At 62.2% G+C, this 26,118-nt stretch overlaps 1 protein-coding gene across 1 annotated transcript; it reads right to left on the bottom strand.

The window, feature by feature from the left end:
* Positions 1–3,681: 3,681 nt before the first annotated feature.
* ESPNL (espin like) lies at positions 3,682–24,997 on the bottom strand. Its single transcript, XM_036420950.2, has 9 exons — positions 24,376–24,997; positions 23,031–23,221; positions 21,843–22,029; positions 19,054–19,236; positions 15,499–15,630; positions 9,379–9,490; positions 8,366–8,478; positions 7,395–7,592; positions 3,682–5,942 (listed from the first exon to the last, which is right to left on the bottom strand). The coding sequence occupies exons 1-9, from the start codon at positions 24,667–24,669 to the stop codon at positions 4,332–4,334; spliced, it is 3,021 nt and encodes a 1,006-aa protein (XP_036276843.1). The 5' UTR covers positions 24,670–24,997; the 3' UTR covers positions 3,682–4,331.
* Positions 24,998–26,118: the final 1,121 nt, after the last annotated feature.

Here is a 26,118-nt window from a genome sequence, read left to right as displayed (position 1 = left end):
TGAGAAACATCGATGGGCTATCTCCCACACTGGGGATCAAGACCGAAATCTAGGAATGTGCTCTGACCAGGAACTGAACTGGCGACCACTTGGTTTGTGGGTCGACACCCAACCACCGAGCCACACCAGGCAGGCTGGCTGATGCTCTTACAGTGCTGAGGGGCCTGAATGGACCCCAGGGTGACAGCCCTCATGCCTGGCAATGTTAGGTAATTTCTCAAGAGGAGCAGGGCATGACAGCTTGGGCCCGGCTGCTGGCCCTGCTCCCTGCTGAGGAGATGGCAGTGAGCTCTCAGGATGCATGCATTCCAGTGGGGGGCACAGCTGCTCCACAAGGACTGCGGTGAGTGATTGCGAATCACATGTTCACTGGGCGCTTCCAGACCGCACACTCACAGGTCTTCTGGATCTATGCTGCCCTCCTCAGCCCAGCCCCGCCCAGCCCAGCCCTAGGCCCTGGACAGTCTCAGGACTCCCTGAGCCTTGGGCATTAGCATGGAAGGGAAGGGTGGTGGATTGGGAACAGAGGACTGTGTGTGCCTGCACCACCCCTCACCTCCCCCCATTTGCAGGCAGATCCCCAGGGTTGACGCTGGAGGAAGCGAGGACAGGGTTTCTGACGAGACGCTGCTGTCACCAGAGCGCCCAGCGTGGGCACCGCACGGAGGCCTTCCGGGGACACGGGGATCGGAGGCCCAGTGCCTTGAATGACAGGTCGGTTTGGGAAACTCAATACCAGGGCTCAAGCCGGATCTCCATCCACAGATCGCCGCTCGGGGGTGCAGTTTTGTAAAGTGCGCTGCTGGTTTCTTTCTATGACAAAAGCCACACGTGCTCAGTGCGGAGATTTTGGAAAACACAGAAAAGTGTAAAGCAGAAAACGCAGCCAGTAAGACAAACCCGTTCACACAGTGGTTAGAGCACATGTGTCAAACACAAGGCCCGCGGGCCAAATCCATCCCACCAGGCCTTGCAATGTGGCCCGCACCGCGCTGTCATCACTGCACTCCGCTGCGTTTCCATCACAATGACAGTTTATGACTGTTCAGTAAACCATTCGGCCCTCGATTTAGGCTGGATTTTAGATTTTGGCCCCTTCTCTGATTGAGTTTGACACCCCTAGGTTAGAGGGCCTGCTGGGAGGCGCTGGTCCTGCTTTGTCACTTACTCACATCTGAGCACGGCTGGTGTGCGTGGTGTCTGGAGAGCATGACTTTAATCTCACCCTAACAGGGATCCGCCGCAGCTCCGGACGTTGGAGGCGCTGCCCAGTCACCTCTATGACAGACACTCGATTGGGAGTGGCTCTGGACAAGGATAAGGAATATAGTGCCACTCCGATTATGTCCCCAGGTAGATGCGGAAAGCGAAATCACCACGTTAAAGTGCAGTCACCTTGCAGCCCAGAGTCGTCCAGCTCTGGCGAGTGACGCACTGTCTCTGTGGGGAGGTGTCGCTGTCCCTGTACTTGCCTGGCGCCTGCACGCCCAGCCCTCCCAGCCCCTCTGCCGGTGTCTGGTGGCCTTACTTGCTCAGGGTATCTTATTCCACCTGGGATTTATTTGGGGCATGGGGCCATGAGGTCCTCTCCCTTAATTCGTTGACAATGTCCTTGAGACTATTATGGACAATTCCTTCCTCCCTGAGATCGTGCTGTATGTGGCATATGTGTCTCAGGGCAGAGCTCTCTGGGGGTGGCGTCTCACCTTTCTGGCCTGAGGATCCGAGTGACCGTTTTCTGGGATCAGAACCAGCTGGTTGGATGGACGATTGCTCCACAACCATGATCTCTTCCCATCTGAAAAGTTCTCGTCTGTTGTATGTGTTTGCTGCTGCAGCGTAACAAATGGCCCCACCGTCTAGGGTCTGACAACAGCAAACATGAATGATCTCTCCCAGTTTCTGGGTGGCTCTTCTTCAGGATCTCTTCACTGGCACCAAGGAGGCTCCACAGGCTGGCCTGGGCAGGTGGCCTCTGCTCCTCACACATCGGCCCCTGCGCAGGGCCGTGCCCAGCACGGCCGCGGCGTCCCCGGAGATGGGAGCAGCGAAGGTGGGAGGCGTGGTACCTGCTTGATACCAAGACTTGGAAGATCACTTCTGTCCTGACCAGGAATCGAACTGTGACCTCCTGGTCCACAGGTTGGTGTTCAACCACCAAGCCAGGCTAGCGGGACCCTTGGTTGATTCTCCCATGTGGCCTGGCCAGGGACCAAGTCTACCACCTCCTTGGTGTATTAGGATGACGCACTCACCAACCGAGCTACCCGGCCAGGGCAGCTGGGCCTTCTTGGGAGAGCACAGGGCTCCCCTCTCTCCAGTGCATTTCTAACTCGTCGGGAAGCCCTGGGGTTCACCTTGTTCCGGGCCTGGTCACCTCACTGAAGTCTGCCGTGTGGGCAGCGGCTCTGGGGTCCTCGGACGGGCCTGACGGGCCAGCGTCTACTGCAGGGGACCCTGCTCCCCACACAAGAGCTGCTAGTGGGCAGGGGTTCAGGCTGCTGAGCATCAGAATCACCTGGAGCGTCGTGAAAAGTACCAGCTCTCCCAGCACCGGCCAAGCCGAGGGGCTCAGAAGGGGTGGGGCTGCCCAGAACCCCAAGTTTATATAAGATCCCTCAGGAAGCAGGGTGTCTCCTGAGGTGCTTTCTTCCTCCGTCCAGGCCTCAAACCTGGGTGTGAGCGTCCACCTCGCCCCTCTCCTGGCAGCCCACCCCGACCCCATGTCCTCCCAGGACCCAGGCTGCTTGGGAGGCACCCCCTGCTGGCCTTGGTCCAAACCCCCTGCTGGGAAACTCCGGTCCAGAGGCTGAGGGACTCGCCCCTGGCCACAGTGAATGTGCAGGGATGTCCCATATGGTGTCCTGGCCCCAGTGCTCTTCTGAGCACCCCAGCCAGAAGACCACCTCTGAGGCCAGGCCTTGTCCACCTCTCCCCCATCCTGCCCCCCACTGTTGCCCGGCCCTTAGAACAAGATCCTGAAGGCAGCACAGGGATGGAGACATCGAATGCCCACTTCTTCTGACGCTCCCGCCCCCCCCCCCCAACCCCCGGCCCCGGGGCTCACGCAGCCCAGGCAGCTCCAGTCTGGCTCCATCAGTCACGCTTTGGGGCCAAGAGCTGGGGAACAGCGTGGGGGTGTCTGTGGGAGCCAGGGTGGGCGCTCTGCTCACTGGAACCTGCTCCTTGAATAATGACTGCAGGTGGGCCGGTGTGGCTGTGGTCTCAGGACAGAGGCCCCCATACCGGACCTCAGTCTGCCCTGACCATGACCCTGGGAGGGCAGGCCTGCGCTGCACCCCGCTTACAGACGAGGAAGTGGAGGCTCTGCGGGGCTGAGGACGGTGACGCTGAGGTGAGGACTCGGTCTCGGTGCCCACCCAGTGCCGGGACCCGCTCTGGGCACAGGCAGCTCTCCCCGGGGCAGCAAGCGCAGCGTGAAGACTGGCCAGGAACGGAGTCTTTATTTAGCAAATTCACGCCCTCCTCTCCGGGCCTGGCAGCCTTGGCCGCCCCACACTCCCGACTCTACAGCTCCCACGTGTCTCCCCGTGTGGGACCCCGGGTGGGCTGGCCCATCCCACTCGTCTGCTGCCCTTGTGGCCACAGGGAGGTGGCAGCCAGAGGAAGTTCCTGAGGCCCCGCCCCCACACTGCCTGTCTCAGCTGTCCCTGCGGCAGGGCTGTCAAACTGAGGGCAGGAGCCCCACAGGGACCCGGATCCCCTGTAATCCCGGGGTGGGCCCCTGTCAGCGGTGGCAGTGGGCGAGCAGGATGCACCGGTGTGAAGCACCTCCCTGACCCGGAGGATTCGGAGGGCAGTTCTGTCTGACAGGAGGCCTCTGCCACAGACTCCAGTTCCCTCAGATAGGGAAACAGAGGCCAGGGGCCGTGGAGGGACAGGCCTGGGGCCCGCAGGAGAAACCGAGGCAGAACCCCTGCAGGGCACACAGGTCTGGACCACCAGCCCCAGAGAAACTGAGGGGCAGGACCCCCAGGCACCGGGAGGAGGACCCACGGAAAGCACGGGCTGGCACCCACATTGCCAGGGGACAGTCGGGCAGAGGGGCCTGCAGCTGGGACAGCCCTTTGTCAACTTCAGGGCCGGGGGAGAGTTGAGAGAGGGGCTCCTTGGACTGAGGGGTGAGAAGGATTCTGAGGCTGAGCCCAGAGCTGAGGAGGAAGCTCTGTCAAGGGCGGGACCGGAGGGCACTAGCACGCCGAGTGTCTGCCCGCCTGGCCGGGGGCTCCCCCGGCCACCAGGTGGATGCAAAAGGACAAGAGGAGAGAGAACCACCCCCAAGGCCCCTCCGGAAGGGGCTGCCCGCCGCCTCAGTCTCCGAAGCTGAACATCTCAGCCTCTTTCTCCTTCCAGAAGGCGAAGCTGCGGTCGATGTAGCCACAGATGTCCTCGCTGTTGAAGCTGCCCCCCGGGGAGCCGGACCCCAGCGGCTGAGCTGCGGGCTCGGGGCCGCCTCTGGGGCCGGGGCCGGCGGTGTGGGGCGGGGGCCCGAGCGGGGTCAGGCCCGCCGTGCGGCCGGGCTCGGCGTCCCAGGCGGCACCGCGGTGGGCGCCAAAGAAGCGGGCCTTGATGTCCTCGAAGCCGTCGGTCCAGGCCCGGCGGCCAGCGGCCACCTCGTCGGTCACGGCCTTGTGGAAGGCCCGCGCGGCCTCCCAGCCGTGGGCGCCCAGGTGCTCGAAGACCTCGAAGCAGAGCAGGTGGCGCATCTTCCTCTCCTCGGCGGGCAGGTCGCACTCTAGCAGCTGGAAGTAGCCCAGCATGAAGAGGTCCAGCGTGAGGCTGCCATAGGGCACGGGCGCCCCGTCCACGTGGGGCAGGAACTGCTCGGGGGACAGGAGGCCCTGGGGCCGCCGGCTCAGCCGCCGCAGCTGCCGGGCGGGCACGTGCGCCAGGATGGCCTTCCAGTTGCCCAGCAGGTGGGCGATGATGGTCCGCTGCTGCCACAGGTGGCCCAGCCGGGGGCCCTCGCTGGGCGGGGGGGCGGGCGGCGGGGGGGCCCTGGCCACCAGGGTCCCCGCGCGGCGGGCCTCCAGGGTCCGGCAGGCGGCCGTCTTGAGCGCGGGCGTGTAGGCCGACTTCTTCCAGTGGCTGAGGAACAGCATGACGATGCGCTCCTTCCGCAGGTTGGCCAGGTCGGGGCCGTGCCCGGCGCCCGCCTCCGACGGGGCCTCCTCACAGCTGATGCCGGAGTCGCTGGCCTCCTCCGTGTCGCCCGGCCCGGGCTCCCCTCCCATCGGGCCGGCCCGGGGCTGCGGTGGGGCGGGCCAGCAGCCGCGGGGGCACTGCCCGGGCTGGACCCCTGCCTCGCAGGGGGGTCCTAGGTTTGGGATGCAGGGAAGGCAGGGGGCCGACTCGAAGTTGCCACGCAGCGTCCGCACGGACACCCCGCACTCCTGGATCTCACGCTGGGCCTCGCTCTGCGGGGGGCCGGCGGGGGCCTCCCTGCCGGCCTCCTGTGGGGCCTGCCCGGCCGGCTTCTCCTCCCCCTGCACCAGCCCGTTCATGCCCTTCAGCAGCAGCGACATGCTGCGCACCAGCCGGGCGACGTGGCTGCACCAGAAGGGCAGGGGCTGCCCGCCGGGCACGGCCTCCGCGGCCACCTCAGGGCCCGAGGGCTCGGGCGCCGGGCAGGGGGCCTCCTCGCCCTCCAGCCCTGGCGCCCGGGGCAGGAAGTGGCTGTTGACGGTGATGCTAACCAGGGGCTCGGGCAGCAGGGCCTGCAGCTCAGCCGCCAGCTGGCCCAGCTGGCTCTCGTACTCCTGGCAGCGTCTTCGCAGCTGCAGGTCGGCGATCTGCTTCTCCAGGTACACCAGGTCGTCCTCCGTCAGCAGCTCCCCGAAGGGGCCCAGGATGGCCTGGTGGGTCTGCGAGTACCGCCAGGCCGCCTGCTCTGTGGGGCCCGCGCTCCTCCCGCTGTCCTCCTGGGCAGAGAAGGGCCGGTCAGCGGGGTGGCTGGGAGGGCATGCTCCTTCCTGCTGGACTCGAGCTCCCCGAGGTGGCCGGCGCCCGGTGCCGCTGGGGAGCCCAGCCCTGGACAGCCGCTGGCTCTTGCCTGGACTTAGAGACTGAAGCTCAGGACAATCCCCTTCGAAGAAGCTGGGGTGTCTGCTCTGCCTAACCTCTTCCTCTCATCTCCCGGATGTTCAATGCATAGGCTCTCTCTCCTCAGAGTCCTCCTGCCCCTCCTGCCCCTCCTGCCCCACCCCAGAGCCTTCTGGGCCAGAAGGCGGCCTTGGAGGACGGCAGCCTCAACCACTGTGCTCTGGGTTCTCCCCATGGCTCACCCCAGAACCCCTCCTCTCCCCCCCGCCCCCCGCACCAGACACAGCCCTGCCCCAGTGCTCAGAGTCTTCGGGGTCAGTCATGGAGGGACCCTGAGCTGGGCTCCCTCTGGGTCCAGGCCCCGGGGCTCTTGATTACCTCTCAGAACCCCTGGAGGAGGCGCCCATTTCACAGGCGAGCTACCTACCGCCTGGTTGCCAAGAGGCCTAAACTGTCTGGTGCCAGGCACGCTCTGCACTGAGCTCTGAGAGCCAGTCAGTAGGTATTTGGCTCAGGAGCCCGTGGGCAGGGAGTGGCCGCTGTTCCAGGAGGGGCTTTGACGTTTATTTCCTGTTCATGAACTTAAACAGCCTCACGTGAGGGTATTACTGTTCTGCAGGGGCTGCTCTGCGGCAAGGGGTGCAGAGCACCTCGTTCAGACAAAACCGTGTCCCTCAAGGGTAGGTCTCTAGGACTGCTGTCCACACGGCAGGCAGGGGGGCCTGGCAAAGTCCACCTCGGACCACAGCCCTTTCTCTGCTCAGGTGTTTTTTTTTGTTTGTTTGTTTTTTAAATCCTCTCCGGAGGATATTTTTTCCATTGATTTTCAGAGTGGAAGGGAGGGAGGAGACAGGGAGAGAGAAACATCGATGTGAGAGTGACACACTAAACCAAACCCGACCAGGGCCAGAGATCGAACGTGCAACCACAACCGGAGTATGTGCCCTGTATGGACCCTTGGAATGAACCCGTGACCCTTGGGTCCTCAGGCGGATGCTCTAACCATTGAGCCACCAGCCAGGGCTCTGCTCAGACTTTCAAAGGCTCCCCAGAGGCCTTGCAGTGAGAGGTCCTGTAATATTCTGCCTGTCCCTTATCTGACCTCACCTCTGCCCACTGTCCCTCATTCACTCCACTCCTGCCTCCTCCTGGTCCTCCCTTGGGCCAACCCATTCTGCCTCAGGACCCCACCTTCCATGTCCACCTGCCAGGACGAAGCTCTCATCCCCCTCCTGCCTCCTCCTCACCCCCCACCCCGTCCTCTATCCTCTGGCTCCACCCCTCCCGCCGGGCCCCGCCCCTCTCTCCCCACCCCCCTGGCCCAGCCCCACCTGAGCTTCCCGGGCAGGGTCGGCGCCCAGGCGTGCCTGCAGCTTCCGCACCATCACCTGCCGCTTCCACTCGGGGATGGGCCGGCCGCGCTCGTCACGCGTGGGCACCAGCCCATCGAGGTCGCCAGAGGGCAGTCCATCCAGCTGCAGTGCGGCCAGGCCCTGGGGGGTATCCCCCGCCGCCGCCGTCTCTGCCCCCTGTGCCAACAAGAGCAGGTAATTCGGGGCCCCTCGGGCGCCCTGCCAGGGAGAGGAAGGGAGGGCCACCTGGGGCCAGCGCAGCCCAGGGAGGAGGGGCGGTGGGGCTGGCCAGGGAGGGTGGGGAGACCAAGGACAGCAGTGTCCCCTGTGGTATCGAGGCAGGGGGGGGGAGGGGGAGGGAAGGGGCGGGGATTGCTGGGTGAGAGGCAAGGAGAGATTCCTCCTGCTCTGCTGTATCTGGCCCGGAAGGAGTTGCTCAGAGTATGCCATGCAGATGGGCAAACAAGTTTGCAGAACAGTTGCATAGACAGAGTCTGGTGGCCAATTCTGGACTGCAGGGCTTGTCAGGGCCTTTAAGGGGCTCCTCCCACTCCCCCCCCACACTCCCCGGGCCCCCATAACTCCAAGACGGAGAGCACTGCAGCGTTTCCCAAACCTGCACAGGAATCTCAGCCGCTGAGAGTGCCCAGGACCCATTTAAGAAACGGAGGGCAGGATTTGTGGGGGCCTCATGCCCAGAAAGAGGACAGAAAGGAAGTGGGTTCTCCCTCCCCCCACGGGTCCTGGGCTGGCCGAGAGCTCCAAGGCCGAGGGCAGTGGGCACCAGGCCACCCTCTCCATGGATGCTGCTTCTCTATATCATGACAGCAGCATCCCTGAGTTCAGGCTGCCCAGCGGCCTGGCCTGGGCTCCCATCACGGAACGCTGGCTGGGCCCTGCGGCTGGGCTGGGGGCCGTGGCAGACGGAGACGTGGACAGTGAGGACGCACCGTAGCGATGGCCACGGCGCAGGTGCTGATCCCCAGGGGGACCGAGTGGGTCATCGGCTCCCGCGGAGGAGGCTGGTCGGGCTGGCCGGGCCAGGCGGGGCTGAGCGATGCTGCTGCTGGGCGGAAGGGGAACTGGAATTAGAGGGGCTTCCGGGCAGGGGGCTGGGGAGCAGAAGCCCCGGGACCTGGGGTAGAGCCGCCTCCCTGAAGGACATGGGGTTTGGAGCCAACGATCCAGCTGGCCCCCTTCTCTCAGAAGCACCCGGGAGTGTGCTCAGGCCTCCAGAGGCTGGCTGGAGGGAGAGCCTGCGTTCTATTGTGATCATCCCATTGCACGGCCAGTTCTCCTCTTCCCAGTCCTGCTACCGCCAGTGGTCTGGGGACCTGAAGCAGCCCATTGGGCCACAAAGCCTGTCCTGTACCACCCTCCGTGCCCCTGAACCCCATACAGATGCCCACACCAAGGCCCCACACTGATGAGAAACACATTCTGCATCACCCCCGGCCCACACGGTCCTACATGACGACCATGTGCCCCATGAACTGCTGCCGCCCTCACTGCGAACATTTCTCAGCTGCTCCGTTCCATCCTCATAAACGCAGGGCCGGTGGTGACCTGCAGTTTACGGACTGTGTCCCTGTCCCCGCTGTGTCTGTAGGGGTTTCCCCCTCTGGACTGGGGGACCAGAGAGGGAGGGGGCTGCCCATCATCACACAGGCGGGGAGCCAGGCCCCAGCGGCTCAGAGCTCACAGGGACCCTGCCGGGGCAGGAGGCTGTTTAACTGGTCTCCCTTTAAAACACGAAGACAACAAAGGAAATCTAGAAGAAGTTGGGGGTTGGGCAGTGGGAGGGGGTGACCTCAACCAGGTCCTGAGCATCCTGAGCATAGTTGCCTGGAGTCAGCTATCCCTGCCACCTCCAACCCCTCAAAGGACCTCGGGGGTGAGGCCAACAGTGCCCACTCCTGGCACCCATGGCCCAGGCCTGTCCTCCCTGGAGAAGCGTACTCACCGGTGGGGCTCCTGAGACCTGAGCCTCCTCTTCCATCCTCTGGGGAGCGCCTCGCAGCCGACAGTGGAGGAGGGGGGAATGGTGGGGGCGGGGGTGTCATCAGGAGCGGCACCTGGGGGTGGACAGGCCTGGTCAGCGGGAGGCCCGGGTGAAGGTGAGGGGTGTCCAGGCTAGCCTGGCCCATTTCGTGCATCTTAGAACAGGCCTGGAGGCGGTCAAGTATCCCTCCCGGTTCTGTCCCCCATGTCTCTCTACTCCCTCCACACCGGGTGACCAGGGCTCCCAAACACCCACGCACTTGTCTGAGTGCCACCACTCACTGTGCCCCCCCAATGCCACTGATACCACCACCACCACCACCACCACCACCACCACCACCACCACTGCCACCACCGCCACCACCAGGGAATCCCTATCTCAAGGCCGAGCTCATGGGCTCCCTCTAGAGGCAGCTTAACTCGGCAGCTCCAGGTGCTGGCTTAGGACCTGGTGTCCAGCTTGAGCTCACCTCTCTTTGGCCTTTCAAGAGATGTGCGCGCACACACCCTCCCAGACTGGCCCCGACATCTGTGCTGAGACGAACCACCTAGGGTGGTCCCCTCCGAGGAGAGCAGGGGCCTGGCCCCTAGGCTTAGGGGAAAACCACAAGGAACTTGAAACTCTTCTTAGCCACAAGCAGGGGCCATGGGCTGACCACACCTCAGGGCGGGGTACTGTGCCCAAGACCTATCACGCAGTGTCCTGGCTGCCCTCCGGGCTGCCTGGAATCAGACACCAAGACTGGCCCTGGGAGCATGGGGTCTGGGAATCCATGCTGGGGCGACTGGATCACCCCCCATTTACCCCACAGCCTGCCCCGTGTCTGCGGCAGGGCACAATCCTGTCCTTGGCCACCTCTCTGCCCCCAAGCACTGACGGGTGAGCAGCTGGAAAGAGCCTTGGCTTGGAGGCGCTCCCCCAGCTCAGCCTTAGCTTTGGCACTGACCGCCGGGAGCCAAGACGCCTGGCCGGGTGGGCTCCGGGCCTGGCTGAGCCGGGCCCCAGGCGTGCAGGCTGCCCTGACAGCAGGTGTTGCCAGCAGCAGGACTGTGCTCACTGCCCGCCGCTGCCTGTCCCACGTAGGTGGCACAGAAATTCCCCAGGAGGACTCCTGAGCTGTCCTCCAGGACCCCAGACCAGAGCCTTTTGGTTTAAAGCTGAAGGCTGTCCGGCCCCGTCTCTCAGCTGGTGGACGCCCAGGGTCCTGGCCGGGCCGGGTGTCTCGGTGCTGCCTGGCATGAGGCTGCCCCATTCCGGCTCAGCTAGTCAGGCTGTACGCTGCCTTCTCCCAACCCAAGCACCCTGCCCCAGCCAGCAGACTGCAGCTCCGCACCCCTCCCTCCTGGGGCCCCCTGGGTGGTGCTGGAGAGAGCCAGAGGACCAGAACCGGGTTTAATGGACCCATAGGGGATGCATGGCCGGGCCGGGGCCCACGCCCAGCTCTGCCTTGAAATTCTTCCTGGCTCAGAAGGCGGGAGGCCTGCATTTTCACTTCACACAGAGCCTTGCATGGGGGAGCCCTCGCCACAGGTCTTCACCCACTGCCTCCGGCTCCGCGTCACAGTCCTGTCCAGGCCTCTCCGTCCACCATGGCCACCGGACGGGAACACAGCCCGAGACCCCGTCTGCCCGCCACCACCCACCTCACACCTCGCTCCTTGCACAGCAGCCGGGGAGCTTCGGCAGGCGCAGGGTGGTCTCCCGGAGCCCAGAGGACCTGTGGAGTCGGGGCTGGGCTGGGAGCACGGGGCGCTGTGGTGTCCTGGGCTGTCGGGGCTGTCACAGCTGCTTCCCCAGGGATGGGAGGCATCGCATGAATATTTGAAGGCAGAGGTGTCAGGTGGCCAGGCGGGCTGGGGCCGCATGTGGGATCCCTTACCACGCACCTTAACCCTCCACAGGGCAGGCCCGGGGAGGCCGACCCTCAGGGGACCTGAGATCCCGGGCACATGGGAGGGAGAGACCACCCAGCGGGATCCCTCAGGACGGTACCTGCACCCCCAGGACAGCCCCGGGCACAGGGGCAAGGGGCTTTCTCAAGGCCCAGCAGCTGGGACGAGGCGACCCGGGGACCCCAATCCTTACGCCTGCCAGGACGGGAGCCCCTCGAATCAGTGCCCTGGGATCGGGCCCAGGGCACCCGCAGTGGAGGGAGAGGCAGGCGGTGGGCCTCTCCATCTACTAAGTGTGCCCCGTCCTGCTGCTCTTCTCCTGGCGTTTCTCGGGGCCGTGTGTGCAGCGGGGTCCCAGACAGAGGCGCAGGCTGCTTACTGCTCGCTATAAAACAGGGCTGCCCAGGCTCTGGGGTCCTCAGCTGTGACGCAAACGTCCTGGGTGCAGAGCAGCCACCTGGGCCTCTATCACACAACCCTGGGGCTTGGGGGGCAAAGGGACCCAACAAGACCCTTCACCCTGTGCCTCAGACCCAGGAGGCTCGTGTCTTCTCCCAGCGTCCATGAGGCGGACACAGCCTGGCTTAGGAGCTGCAAACGGGGCCAGTCAGACTCCAGGCCCCGAGGCACAGCTACAGACGCTGGCGGTGACAGGCTGGTGGACAGAGGAGGGCTGAGCAGGGCCCTCCCCAAAGGGCCACTCCCATGCCTGGCCCCACTCAGCCAGGACAGGGCTGTGGGCTTGCCTGCGGGCCCTGCTCCCAGCTACCCTGGGAGCCCATGGAATCTGCTCGGGGGAGGGGCAAGAACCTCCCTCCCCGGGTGGCAGCTGCCCTTCATGGGGGGAGCGTGGGAGAGGCAGGGAGCTGGGACTTGCTCGGGGACCCAGGGGGAGTGGGAGAGGTAGGGAACTTGGGCCTCCGTGCAGCTGGGAGGCCTGTGCCACCTGTCCCCGGGGCTGAGTCCTGCTCACCGCTCCCAGGAGCAGCTCTGGGGAGGTGCCTTGGGCCTCGGCTTCCTGGAAAAATGCTGCAGGTGGGAGTTAAGGAGAGAGCCTGGCAGGGCTGGCACCTTGGCACAGGCCTCGTCCCTGCGGTGTCCCTGTGACCTCTGCATTTTAGCTAAGACAGGGGTCTGCTGCCGCGTTCCCCCGGCAATGGGCGTCCCACACCCCTGCGTTCCCCACTGAGGCTGGACAGGAACCACATCCACAGGGACCAGACGAAGCGGCCGACAGTCCCGACCTGTGGGCTCCTGACTGCGGGCGCGTTACCCCCAAACTGGGCAACTGCCCCAAGGCTGGCGCCTTTCCCACGGCCTGCAGTCTTCACTGTGTTTTTGGTGAGATTTGAGCAGCGCTGAGCTGACCATGCATTATACATTGAGGACAGCCGGGTTACAGGCCTGTAATGCCACCCGGCCGGCCAAATCATGACCTGCAGCTGGGCTGGACACCTGTCGCCACGCTGAGATTCAGCCAGGCCTGCCCCTCCCTTGGGGAGGAGGCCTCGGGGGGAGGCCTTGCCTTCTCTGGGCCTCAGTTTCCCCATCTGTAAAACAAAGAGGATTCAGGACCCTTCTGCATCAGGGGGAGGGGGTACTGGGATAGTTCTGAGTGGTCAATGGGTGTCTCTTTTACCCTTCAACGAGGCTCCTCCAATCCCATTTTACAGATGAGAAAACTGAGGCTCAGAGATACTCACCACCTGCCGGGCAGAGCCGCCCCAATCCTGGTGGTAATGGGGATGGGGCAGGGGCAAGCGGGACAGTGGATGCCATGGAGATGTGGGGAACCTGGCTTGCCACTCTGGGCTGCGGCTCCAAACTGCTGCCACCAGGACCTCACTCACACCGGCCTCGGAAGAGGGAGTCCCCCAGTCCCCTGTGTGCAGAGGGGCTGCCCAGGGAGCAGAAGGACTCGGCTGAAGTCCAGGTGGAGAGGTTGAGGCAGGGCCTGCACTTCCCCAGCGGCATGCAGACCCCCACTGCCCTGCAGACCACGGAGGGGGTCTCGTCTCCACGGGCCCAGCCCCAGGCCCCGGGCTGCCTCTCTGGGGAGCCGTGGCTATGGCTTTCACCACCTCCCCCGAGCCTGACACGGGAAGAGGCCAGCGCGGTGACCTCTGGATATTGCGTTTCCATCAATATTGCATCAGGCGCGCAGCCTCCCGGGCCGCGGCCCCCAGCTGCCGGCCGCCCTCCCGCCCGCAGGGCCACGCCTGCGCCTGGGAGTGGGGCCGGAGTCCTGCTGCCCCGGTGCTCGCTGAGGGAGAAGAGAGAGGCCGCAGGTCCAACCCTGAGACCCGGATGGGTCCTGAGACCCCCCCGTAGCTGAGGGTCTGTGTTTGAATGCGCCGGGCCCGCCGTCAGCCCGGATGCAGGCCGAGGGGCTGGGGGAGGCGGAAGGAGGCGGACAAGCCCACCCGCTCTCCACCGTCACAGGGGGGCGTGTGGATGGGCAGGTGCCCCTGGCCTGCAGCGGGTGGGGGCCTGCACACACAGCTCAGGCTGGTCTGGGGCATCTCTGCCTTGGATCCCGTGGTGTCACCAAGAAGCCAGCCAGAACCCGGAGAACCACCAGGTAACCTGCGGTGGGCCACTCCCAGGGGTCCGCAGAGCACACTCAGCCCCGTCCCCCTAGGGAGTGGGGCACAGGGCCGGAGGAGCCCGGGGTCGGAGGGTGGGCCAGGCCATTGCAGTGTGGCTGGGTGGGGGCCCGGCAAGGGACCCGGGATGGGGCCTGCTCCCTGGCAGCCAAGCAGCCCCCACCCTGCCTCCTCATCTCATCTGCCAGGCCGACCCAGACCCAGCGACCACACCGGGGCTGGGAGGGACACAGGGGGCCGGGCATCCCTGGCGGATGGACAGTGAGGCTCCGCCCACCACACCAGCAGCTCGCTGAGGTCCCCAACGCCTCCAGCCCAAGCCAGGGACACAGCCTCTAACCAAACATCGGATGTTCAGTGAAATGGTTAGGGAGTAAATTACTGCAGCAGACCTGCAGTTCTTGCTTCCGAAACTATAACGTCAGGACAAGCCAGGGCTCAGCATGCCCCCGAGCGCCTAAGCTGCCCCAGGACCATGGCCGGCGATGGCCGAGGGAGGACTGTGCCTGGGTCCAGGCCCGGGAAGGACTGCAGCCCTGCCCACCCCAGTCCTGACGCCCTGGAGGACGAGGAGGCACAGCTGTGAGACCTGGCCCAGAGGCGTGGCAGCTCTCTGGGCCTCAGGGCTCTCAGCTGAAGTGGGGTCCAGTCATCCCGGGGTGCCCACTAAGGAGAAGGGCAGATTGGAATGGGGGTAGCTAGACTCCACGCTGACTAAACTGCTGACTCCACCCACATATCTGTCCACCCCCACCCATTGGTCTGTCCATCCACCATCATATCTGTCCACCCCCACCCATTGGTCTGTCCATCCACCATCATATCTGTCCATCCCAACGCATTGGTCTGTCCATCCACCATCACATCTGTCCACCCCCACCCATTGGTCTGTCCATCCACCATCATATCTGTCCACCCCCACCCATTGGTCTGTCCATCTACCATCACATCTGTCCACCCCCACCCATTGGTCTGCCCATCCACCATCACATCTGTCCACCCCCACCCATTGGTCTGTCCATCCACACCCTTATATTATCCATTTGCTCACCCACCGGTCTGCTCCTGTTTGTTCCACAAACACTGTGGCCTGTCACGTGCTGCGGACGAGACCCCTGTCCTCACAGACTGTGTAGTGGCTCAGGGAGGGTCAAGGTCACAAGCCACGGCCAGAGGGGGGACTGGCAGCTGCTGCCTCCTGGGCTGCAAAGGGCTGGCTGGGCCTCATGAGGGTCACCTCACCTAGAACGCAACGTCTTGCTCCCACCCGTGGGGAACCTCAGTCTGACACAGCGTCACCCCTGGGAGCACTGGCCGTGAGGGTCCGGTAGATGGCAGCCCTGTCACAGCCCCATCACAGCCCCGTCACAGGACTGGTCATTGCCCAGTCATGGCTGCTGGCTCATCCCTAGTCCCAGCGCCCAGCCAGCTGAGCTGTGGGGCTGGCTCAGCCCTGGCCCAGAACCTTTTTCCTGCACATGGATCTTTCTAGCTAACTGGTCTGTCAAGGTAGGGAGTGGGGGCATAGGGGCTGTCACCCCCCCTCCCCCCCAGCTAGGATGGCTGGGGACCCTGAGACTCACCGGCCGGGCCGTCTCCCGCAGGTACTGGGCGCAGTCCTGGTGCCCGTGGTACTCCGCCAGGTCTGCTGCCGTGTAGCCATCTTCGTCCCGCAGGGAGGGATCCACGTGGTGGGAGACCAGGGTCTGGCAGCACTGCAGGGAGGGCACATGTGACCACGGCAGACCTGTAGTTCTTGATTCTGAAACTATAACGTCAGGACAAGCCAGGGCACCGGTGTGCCCTCAGAGCGCCTGAGCTGCCCAGGACCGTGGCTGAGGGAGGACTGTCCCTGGGCGCAGTCCCACAGCACTCACAGGCACCACAGAGGGCTGGCACCACACCCCCAGCTCCCAGGTGGGGCGCTGAGGCTGCCAACGTCTGAGGAACCCGCCTGAGAATCCCAGCGTCCTCTGCACCCACAGCTGCCCAGCCTGGCACCAAGCCCTGCAGGTACCAGCACCCCGTCCTGTATGGCAACCCAGGTACGAGGTAAAGAACTCGCTGAGGGCTCAGGTGGTAAGAAGGCGGCGTGTCTGGGGTCCTCCCTGCTCGGAGCCTGACCCCGACCTTGCCCCTTGCCCTTGCAGCCCTTGTCCTGGCCTGCAACTACATAACCAGTTTCCATTTTTACAGCGACTCTCAGAGGGCTGTGCCGTGTTCACATGAAGAAGCTGGGACTTGTGCCAGACGGAAGTCTGACGCCTGTGAGGTGGCTGAGCCAGCAGCACAGACAGGTGGGCGGAAGGACCCAGGTCAGGGCATAGCGGAGCAGGTGGGTCGGAGCCTCCCAGCGACGCAGAAAATGGATGAGACATGAAAGTCCCCTTCCTGAAGCACAGAAGAGGCAACAAGCAAGCGAGGAGCCACCAGGCCAAGCCAGAAGACAAGCGTCGGAGGGATGAGCCCAGCACTCAGAGCGCTGATGCAGGAGAAGGTCATGACCTGGGAGTCCTTGCAGCCGCCTGGGAGGAGGGGCACCAGCAAAAGCCAGGGCCTCCGAAGGTGGGCTCTGATCCACCACCTGCCGCTGCAGGCTGAGGGCTCAGAGGAAAGTGCACCAGAGCCAGCCAGACCACAGCTCCCCCTGCAGGCGCTCCAGGGAGCCTCACCAGGAATGTGGACTCAGATGGTTCTGGGCTGGCAAGTCCCTCACCTGCTAACAGGCAGAGGCAACCAAGACAACATCCCGGGCCTCAGTTGACTCCTGCAAATCATTTCTCACCGGACAGTCCACAAGGCCAGGAGCACCACGAAGGAGGCCAGGACACAAGCAAACAGACCTGAAGAAACAGGCTACCGACTGCGATGTAACCGAGCTTACGACTTTCAGACATAAAGACCAGGCATGAAATGATAAATCATAAAAACAGACACATGCAGATTTGGAAAATGACTAATTCTGAGGTGGAGAACATCCTATATAATAAAAGTCTAATATGCAAATTATCTCCTCAAATGGGAGTTTGACTGGGAGTTCAACCAGGGGGCAGGGCCGGCCGGCCCATCACCCCCTCCCCACAGCCAGCCTGGCCAGATCTGCCTCAATGCGCAGGCAGACTCCACCCGTGCACAAATTCACCAGGCCTCTAGTAAAAATAATAACCAAGTTAAGGACTGAAGCTGAAGAACTGGTAAACAGAAAATGGGCCTGAAGAAGCAATCCAGAATATAGCACGGCCGGACAGAAAGATGAAGACAGAAAACCAGCAGCTATAGCCAGAACTAAAATGCAGAATGAGGGACAGCAGAGTGGATGCAGAGGGTGTGTCTGAGGAGAGAACGGCTGAGAATTTAACAGACAGGCAGAAACACCAAGCACAAGCTCAAGAAGTCCAACTAGTCCTGAGTAAGAGCCTTCCACCCTGGTCCTATCACAGTGAAACTGCGAAAGACGAGACACGAAGGGCACGTTACTAGTAAAGCAGTTAGAGGGGAAACTATGATCTTCAAACAGTGACTCCCCCCGCAGGCCTCTTGGTGGAAGCCAGAAAGTGATGAATGACATTTTCAAAGCACCAATATGTAAAAACTGCCAAGCTACAGTTCCCTACCCAGCAAGAATGTGCTGAAGATGAAAAGATGTTTCCAGACAAACGAAAGGAACAAGAAGCAAACCCAGTCTGAGGGACTGTCTAAAACATTCTCTCAGACCGAGGGAAAGGAATTCCATGTGGGGTCCCAAATTGCCAGAAGGAATGGGCCTGAGAGGAAAAGGGGGTAAACCTGTGGGTATTTTTGCATATGTTTTTATTTATGTACTGAATAAAAAATAATAATGTCATATAGTTTTTTGAAAACTGTAGAAATAAAACACATTAAAAACAGCAAACTTTTCTGGCCTTTTCCTCCACCGCCCACCTCCCACCAGCTCTTTCACAGCTGGGACTGTGGGGACCATCATGCTCACCCCTAGGAGGTAGCTTGTCTCAGAGATGGGGCAGTGAGGCCTTCCCATGGTCCCTCACTGTGCCGGACACCATTTTGGGTGGCCACCTGGGCCACTCCTCACAGCTCCCCCACCTTGTGGGGCCTAAGAGGCCTGTATTACACAAGGTGAAACAAGGCATCGGGAAGGATAAGAGGCCTCACACGTTCAGACACCAGGAAGCAGGCAGCCTGGGTGCAGAGCAATGGCTCTCAGAGCCCATGACCTTCACCATCGCCCCAAACCGAGCAGCCTCAGAGGGTGCAGGGCTGGAAGGCACCTTGAGCATGAGTTAGTCCAGGGCCCCCCATTCCTAACGTCAGTCCCAGTGCACCCTTTTTGTACTCGAAGGAACCGCTGAGCTAAAGCCAGCCCTCAGTGCGCCCTTATTATCACAAATATTTCCTGACACCTCATTCAAGATTCTAAAGAGAACGCCATACATGCTATCATTTACCTGCTCACATATTTTTTATTTTTTAAAAATATATTTGTATTGATTTTAGAGAGGAAGGGAGAGGGGGAGACAGAAACATCAATGATGATGAGAGTGTCATTGATTGGCTGCCTCCTGCACGCCCCACACTGGAGATCAAGCCTGCAACCTGGGCACGTGCCCTGATCGGGAATCAAACCATGACCTTCTGGTTCATAGGTTGACGCTCAACCACTGGGCCACACTGGCTGGGCTGCACACATACTTTGAAAATAATTTGTATTCCCCTCTAACACTAACACACAGGTGAAGAGGACAAGATGCAGTGTAATAAGTGTGCATCTTATTGCAAATGCTCAGGTGCAAGGAAACAGAGGACGCAGTCCAATGGGCATATCAGGGAAAACCAGAAAGGCACCTTATGGGTAAGAGTCATTACACACCTTCTGCGCTGCCCCTGCCTCTCATTCACTGCCTTCGATGTGCCAAATGATTCTTGTCCAGAGAAAGGCAAAAATGCCTGTGTCAGATGGAGTACAATCAGCCGATCCCCTGCCTGCCATACCGACCGGGTTGCATCCGTCTGTCTGTATATTTGCCTCCTCATCCCTCCCCCGTTGGGGGTAAGTGTGTGTGTGGATACACAGTCGCTTTGAATTCCCAGCTTCCTCACTGACTAATGAGTTAAACCCTAACCCCCTGGTGCTGCCTTACCTCCATCTGTCCGTTCTCTGCGGCGTCATGCAGGGGGGTCCCGCCCCAGGAGTCTCTCATGATGGGGGTGCCCATCAGCAGCAGCCGGTCCAGGATGGGTGTGTGGCCGCCTCGAGCTGCGAAGTGGAGGGCTGTGGCCCCCTCGTTGTCCCGTGCCGTCAGGCCAATGTCAGTGAAGGTGACCTGGAGGCAGCGGGGAGAGGGGCCCGGTGAGGCTGCATGGGGGACCACTCCTGGGGGCGGCCGCCAGGAGGAGGACATGGAGCTCTGGGAGGTGACCGTGGGGGCAGGGGCACCACTCCCCAGGAAGTCCGGGGACAGAGCTGGCCCCTCACCCCCAGCCTGCCATCATCCCAGGGCCTGGCACCTCCAGAACAGCGTGTTGGGGGTGAGATCTGGTTTTACTGGGCGCCTCCAGTCCCCACATCTGCCCCCGCCCAAATCTTTTTTCTTTTCTTTTTTTTTTCTTTTTTAAAAACATTTTATTGATTTTTTACAGAGAGGAAGAGAGTTAGAAATATCAATGATAGAGAAACATCGATCAGCTGCCTCTGGCACACACCCCACTGGGGATGTGCCCGCAACCAAGGTACACGCCCTTGACCAGAATCGAATCCTGGACCTTTCAGTCCATAGGCCGATGCTCTATCCACTGAGCCAAACCGGTTTCAGCCCCAACCCAAATCTTTTTTTCTTTTTTTTTAAATATATTTTATTGATTTTGTACAGAGAGGAAGGGAGAGAGACAGAGAGTTAGAAACATCGATGAGAGAGTCATCGATCAGCTGCCTCTTGCACACCCGCTACTGGGGATATGCCCGCAACCAAGGTACATGCCCTTGACCGGAATCGAACCTGGGACCCTTCAGTCCCCAAGCCGACACTCTATCCATTGAGCCAAACCGGTTTCGGCCCCAGCCCAAATCTTAAGCAGAACACCTCCAGGGGCTGGTTTCACCCATCCAATGAGCAAAACACCTCGAGGGCACCTGGGAGACCACAAGCCACGCTTACAGCCTCGGCTCCCCCTGCACAGATGCAGAAGCGGGTCCTGGCAGGCCTCTCAGGGCGCTGGACTCGGGCCCTGGTCATCCTGTGGCTTGGGCCCTGTCCTGCTGGCAACCCACCTCTGTGAGGGCACCAGTGGCCTCTGGTCCAGAGCACCCGGCTGGGCGTCAGGGATGTGAGGGGCAGACCCTGAGGGTTGCCCACCCACTTCTATGGGCACACTGACCTGTGGCCTCGGGATGGTCATCACCTAGTCTACCAACAAGACGCTAAGGGCCTCTTCCAGGAAAACCCTGCCTTCCTGAGGGAAGGGGCTGGCGGATGTGGGTGCCCCTTTTCTCCCTCTTCCTGCCTTGACTTTCACCCCGAGGGCAAGGCCAGGGGAACAGCGGAGACGTGCCCACGGGGTTGAGCCACTGTCAATGGCCTCCTGCTCCTTCTGGGGGAGGATCGGGCTTCGGTTGTTTGGTCCACGCGTCACCTACGGCCCAAAGCTCTGCTGGCTCACCCCATACTCAGCGTGTCTGTGAGGAACAGAGGCCTCCCACCAGCCAGCACCCCGAGGGCAAGGGTGCCCAGCCCTGGCCGCAGGCGGGCTAGGCTGGATGGAGGCTGCCCTCCCCCTCGGCCATTCTACAGGGCGGGGGTGGGAGTCCATCTGGAAAGTCCTTTCTGGTCCTGGGACCTCATGGCCCCACCTGCTCTCCCTGGGGCGAGCCTCTGGGGGACTCTGGGGGGCTCAGAGGTCCCTCTGCCCTCCTACCCACCTGTCCTGGGCACCACACAGCCTGCGGGCTCACTTCGTATGTGAAGTGCCTGCTACGCACGGCCCTGCTCCCAGAGATGGCCAGGACCCACCCCGGGCCCAGGAGTCCCTCCAGGTGAGGGAGGCCAGGTCTAAAATGGATGGGCTCACAGATATAGGGAGGGGAGGCTCACACCTACAGGGGAGGGGATGTGAGGACACGCCCCAGGCTGTCAGGGGGTGACAACTGGAGGGCCTCAGGCTTTCTCCGGGGGAGGGTCCACTTGGCAGGAGGACCCCAGGAGGAGGGAGACCTGGTCTGTGCTGAGTGCCTGGGGGGAGGGACTGGGAGGGGCCGGAAAAGGGAGGCTGGCGGTGACCACTGGCGGCCTCTGAGGCCCGGGTGAGCAGCGGGACCTCATCCTGAGGACCTCATTCATTTGCTCACTGCACGTCTCCAGAGCCCTGGCCTCATGCCAGGCCCTGAGACAGCCGCTGGACAGAGACCCTGCCTCCCAGGGCAGGGACAGACAAGCACCAAGATAAAGAAGTCAAAATTACAGTGTGTCGGTGTTGGTGCCATGGAGGAAAGACGGCAGGAGAGCAGAAGGCTGGGCACAGGGTGGCTGCCATCCTAGCCAGGTGGGCAGGCAGGCAGTGGAGGGGCCCTGGGGAGCTGCTGCCAGGCAGAGGGGGCCGCACATGCAAAGGCCCCTGGGAGTGAGGCTGGCTTGCTGGAAGGGCCGAGGAGGAGGCCCCTGGGCGAGTGGGGAAGGGCTGTAGATGCCAGGCTCTCAGCCTCAGCCTGGAGCTGTGTGCATCCCGGGCCCTGCCTGAGCCTGCTGCCCACGCTGCTGGGAGTGATGGGCGAGCACATCCCATCCCCACAACCCTGTGAATCCCGGGTTCTGCGGGGATTCAGGGGGTGGGCCCCCACCGCAGCCAGGCCCTGCTTGCTGGGAGGGGCCCTGGGGGGTAGGCAGGAGCAGGGGCCATCCTTCAGGGGACTCCCCAGTCCGCATCCGGTCCCCCTTACCAGCCAGACGACTAGCGAGTAGTGTCCGCGGGCGGCGGCGGCGTGCAGCGCACTCATGCCGTCCAGGGCGCGCAGGTGCACGTCGGCGCCGCAGTCCTTCACCAGGAATTGGGCGAGGTGCAGGTGGCCCTCCTGGCAGGCCAGGTACAGCGGGGAGGCGCCGCTGCGGGTCCGCCGGTTCACGCTGCTGCAGGGGGAGGGCGAGGTTCAGAGGGCGCTTGGCCAGGGGTCACGGGGTGGGGGTGGGGATTGATCCAGCTAAGGACCCAGACCGAGGGGAGGGGAGGCCCGGCACTGGCCAGCTCCAGCTCCCTTACCCGCTGAGGGGTCCCAGCCAGCCACTTGTAGGCTTGCACAGGTTTCCCCATTGCCCAAGCCCAAGGGAACTGGACTCTGGCTGCTGGAATCCAGCTCCGCCCATTCCTCATCAAAGGTGTGCGCCCTGGGCTTGGCCAGCAGGGGGCGCCTCAGGGCGACTAGCCCAGGGACCTGCAGTGGGCAGGTCAGTGAACTCAGAGCTGAGCCTCCTCTGCAAAAGAGGACATTGTGAGCCAGGCACATCCATCCCATCCATGGGCACTCGGGCCTGGCATTTGGGGCCGGTGTGAATGGACTGGAGCAGGTCCTGGGATTTCCCGAATCCCCTCCGCCTCCACCTGCTGCAGGGCCAGTGACTCTCAGGGAGAGGCCATCCCCTATCAAGGCTGACACAGACTTCACCTCTGGCTCCTGCAGTGGTGCCTAGTGGGAATGTTGGCCTCTGGGGCACAGTCCTTCCCGTGTGTGTGTGTGTGTGTGTGTGTGTGTGTGTGTGTGTATGTGCATGTGTGTACATCTGTGTGTGCGTATATTTTAATGTGAAGTCTCCCAGTTTTCAAAGGCAGAAAATACTTTAAAACTGTGGGTCTAAGAGACTCCATGGCCAGCGTGAACTCTCTGAGGAAGATCCGCAAAGCAAGTCCCGAAGGCCTTCGCCAAGCAGCGGGGATGGGGGACCAGGAATAAGAACGCTGCTCCACTGCTCAGATGCAAGGTCTTGGGAACACGTGGGGCCGTGAGGACAGCCAGCTTGCCCGTCCCTGTGTCCCGTCCCTGTGTGCCTGCTCACCAGCTGTTCTCTGGCCCCTGGTGCAGCCTCCCCACGGGCCAGGCCCCAGGCTGCCGACAGGAGGCGCTCCAGCCCCTCACCTGCGGTGGGCAGCTGCCAGGAGCTTCAGGCAGGTCAGGTCCCCACTGACAGCAGCGTGGTGCAGCGGCAGGGCGCCCTCCAGTGTCTCCAGTGTGGCTGCATGGCCCTCTCGGAGCAGCCACTCCACCAGCACCGGGTGGGCGAAGCGGGCGGCCAGGTGTAGTGGGGAGACACCCGAGGCGTCTTGGTCCTACGGGGGCACAGGCAGGTGGGGAATGGGTGGCAGGTCTGGACTCACCCCGCTGGGCAGAACCCGTGTGGCCAGAGCCAGCCTGGGGTCCACTCTGCCAGGGACCCCGCCTGCTGGAAGCTTCTGCTCCCTCCTCTCCCCCTGCTCCCTCCAAGGCTAGGGAAGCCCTTTCTTCCGAGGCCACCTGCTCACAGAAAGAGGCAGGGCCAGGGCTCAAGTCCAGGTCTGGGTTAAAATCTGTGACCTGCCACGTGCAGTCAGAGCACAGTCGTGCCCCTTCCCAATCTCTGCGAGCGGTCAGAAAGGCTTCCACTTGCCCGCCAGTGACCCCTGCCAGTGCAGTGCCAGGCTTGGCGGCCTCCTGGCCTTACCAACCCCACCCCCAACCCCCACTCCCGGCCACTGAGTGCCCACCCCAGCACAGGTCCTGGCCGGAGCATTTCCACTGCGGAAGCCACAGCCTGGGGCCTTCTCCCAGGCACAGCAGGACAGGAGCACTCCCTCCCGCCTGGTGGCAGCCTCAGGCTGTGACCAGTGAGTCTTCCCTCTCCTGGGACCCGGTGGGCCCCCGATGCCCACACGGCTCTGTCAGAGCTTGCTCACAGTCTTTCCGCACAAAGGGAAATCGGATAGGAACAGGGGGAGGACAGGCCCTGGTGGAAATTCCCCCAAAAGCTCGTCCCTGAACCCTGGAGACCTCTCTTTAGCATCAGGGCCTCAGTCACGCACGGGGCTCCAGCTCCTGAGCCCAAGTGCCCATTGCACGTGCCTGTGGGCCCTTCCTAGATCCTGAGAGTCAGGCCCCAGGACCAGGCCTGATGAGAACTGGCAGGACCCCCACTGGCAAGGCCAGGCGCTCCTGTGCGGGGAGGTGGGGCGACGGGGATGCGAGGTGGTTTAGGAGGTGGCCTTGGCTTGCAAGGGCTTTGTGTTGTTGAAGGGGTGGGGGTGGGGGCAGGCAGAGACAGATTGCACAGACTGAGCTGTGGGGTTTTCATGGTGAGTCCGAGAGAGAGAAAGAGAGAGCGAGAGAGTGAGAGAGAGAGAGAGAGAGAGCGCGAGCGAGAGCGCCAGCCTAGGGCAGAGGACCTTCTAGCTCACAGCTCATCCCCCCTCTGTTCACAGGGACACTGCCTCCCTGTAGCCGTGCTCACCTGCAGACCGCAGCCCCCTTCACGCACCAGCCAGCACAGCTCAGCCAGGCTGCCGGTGGCAGCTGCGTCGTGCACCGGGGTGGCCCCGTTGTGGGCCCGCTGGTTGCCGGGCAGCTTGGCCCGCTGCACCAGGAACTTGACGCAGGCCAGGTGGCCGGCCCGGGTGGCGTGGTGCACCAGGCCAGCCCCCAGGGCGTCCACGATGCCTGGGCCCAGGGCGCCAGCCTCCAGCAGCTGCTCCAAGGTGGCCAGGTCCCCGTCCTTGGCGGCCACGAGCGCCCGCTGCTCCTCCATCCTCCTGCCCAGGCACCTGCAGGCTCTCAGGGCTCACGCACAGGCCTGGGCTTCCTGTTTCAGGCGTGGACGCAGCTCCCAGCTCTGGTTACCCGATAAGCAGCCCGCAGGGCAGATGGGAGGCGGCAGGGTGGGGGGCGGGGTGGGAGGGGGGCAGGCCTTGGGGATTGGGCCACAAGCTCTGCCTGAGCCACTCCTCTGTGCTCAGAGTCCTGGTGGGCAGAGGGCACAGGGTACAGGGGGAGGGCTCACGCTGTGTTAAGATCAGGGGCTGCGCACTGGCCAGTGGAACTGCATCTTGTTGGGCCATGCCTCTTCCTCCCGGGGGCGAGGGGGGGAGAGGGGGGCGAGGGTCGAGGAAGTGTCTCAGTCTGGCATGAACTTCCCACATAAAGCTGGAACTTAGTTACAAGATCCTCTCAAGAGGGCGGCAGGCCCCCAGCGCCTGCTCCCCGTCTGGGCAGCAGCCCTGAGCCCGTGCTGGCCTGAGAAAGCCACTTGGGAGATTTGTCACAGGAGGGCAGACCCACCTACAATGGAGCTGTTTCCGGGGAACTTACCACCAGGTGTGCTGGGGTCTAAATGCTTTGGCTCTATCGCCATACAAGGAGCCTTCCCACCTGGAAACCAATGCTGGGTCCCGGCCTCAGCTGGCTGTGCAGGGCCAGCCTTGGGCACAGGGTGGGCACTGGATAGGAAGTCCCCAAGGGAGACTGAGGGTTTGAAGGCCCCACCTCAGCCCACCCACCAACCAGTGAGAGTCTGAGGGGCTGCAGAGAAAGGTCTCAGGTGCCTATTTCAGAGCCACAAGGTGCCCTTCCCAGACCTGGAGCTGGGCACCCACAGCCTCCCTGGAGGGGACACTGCACATCGGGCACCTGCCTTCCCAGGACTTCCAGACAGTATCAGGTGACTGTGGTTTTTTTTTTGTTGTTGTTTTTTTTTTAATTTTTAAAATTGATTTCAGAGAATAAGGGAGAGGGAGATATAGAATCATCCATGATGAGAATCATCGATCGACTGCCTCCTGTATGCCCCACCCTGGAGATGGAGCCTGGGAATCAACTTGTGACCTTCTGGTTCATAGGTCAACACTCAACCACTGAGCCACGCCAGCCAGGCTCCAGGTGAATGTCATAAGCTGAAGGGAGACTGCATGGTGATGAGCTGGGGTTTCCGCACAAGCAGCTTACACTCTGGAGCCCTGAGAGGAGCGCCCACTCAGAATACACCCAATGCAGGCAATGGAATATTTTATTAGTTTTTTTATTTTATTAGTTTTTTAACAATTGTATCCTCAATGTCATTGAGTTTTTTTGTTTTGTTTTTTAGTTCTTTGAGCCTTAAAATTGCACATTAAAAGTGTGAATTAAAAAGTTGTTCCTATGTGAAGTCTGTGTGGACATGGCATTTGAAGTGTTCCAGAATCTCACAAAGCATTTGGGAGGA

This window comes from Pipistrellus kuhlii, unplaced genomic scaffold (assembly GCF_014108245.1).
Source record: "Pipistrellus kuhlii isolate mPipKuh1 unplaced genomic scaffold, mPipKuh1.p scaffold_m20_p_7, whole genome shotgun sequence".
Classification (NCBI taxonomy): domain Eukaryota; kingdom Metazoa; phylum Chordata; class Mammalia; order Chiroptera; family Vespertilionidae; genus Pipistrellus; species Pipistrellus kuhlii.
Note: the sequence above shows the minus strand (reverse complement) of the source record. Positions and strands in the feature narration are given on the sequence as shown.

Excerpts from the sequence above, each read along its gene's own strand:
- ESPNL (XM_036420950.2), bottom strand. The coding sequence starts at position 24,669 with ATGGAGGAGCAGCGGGCGCTCGTGGCCGCCAAGGACGGGGACCTGGCC. Across the intron at positions 23,222-24,375 it reads AAGGGGGCTGCGGTCTGCAG|GACCAAGACGCCTCGGGTGT; the intron begins GTGAGCACGGCT and ends GTGCCCCCGTAG. Across the intron at positions 5,943-7,394 it reads ACCCTGCCCGGGAAGCTCAG|GAGGACAGCGGGAGGAGCGC; the intron begins GTGGGGCTGGGC and ends TTCTCTGCCCAG.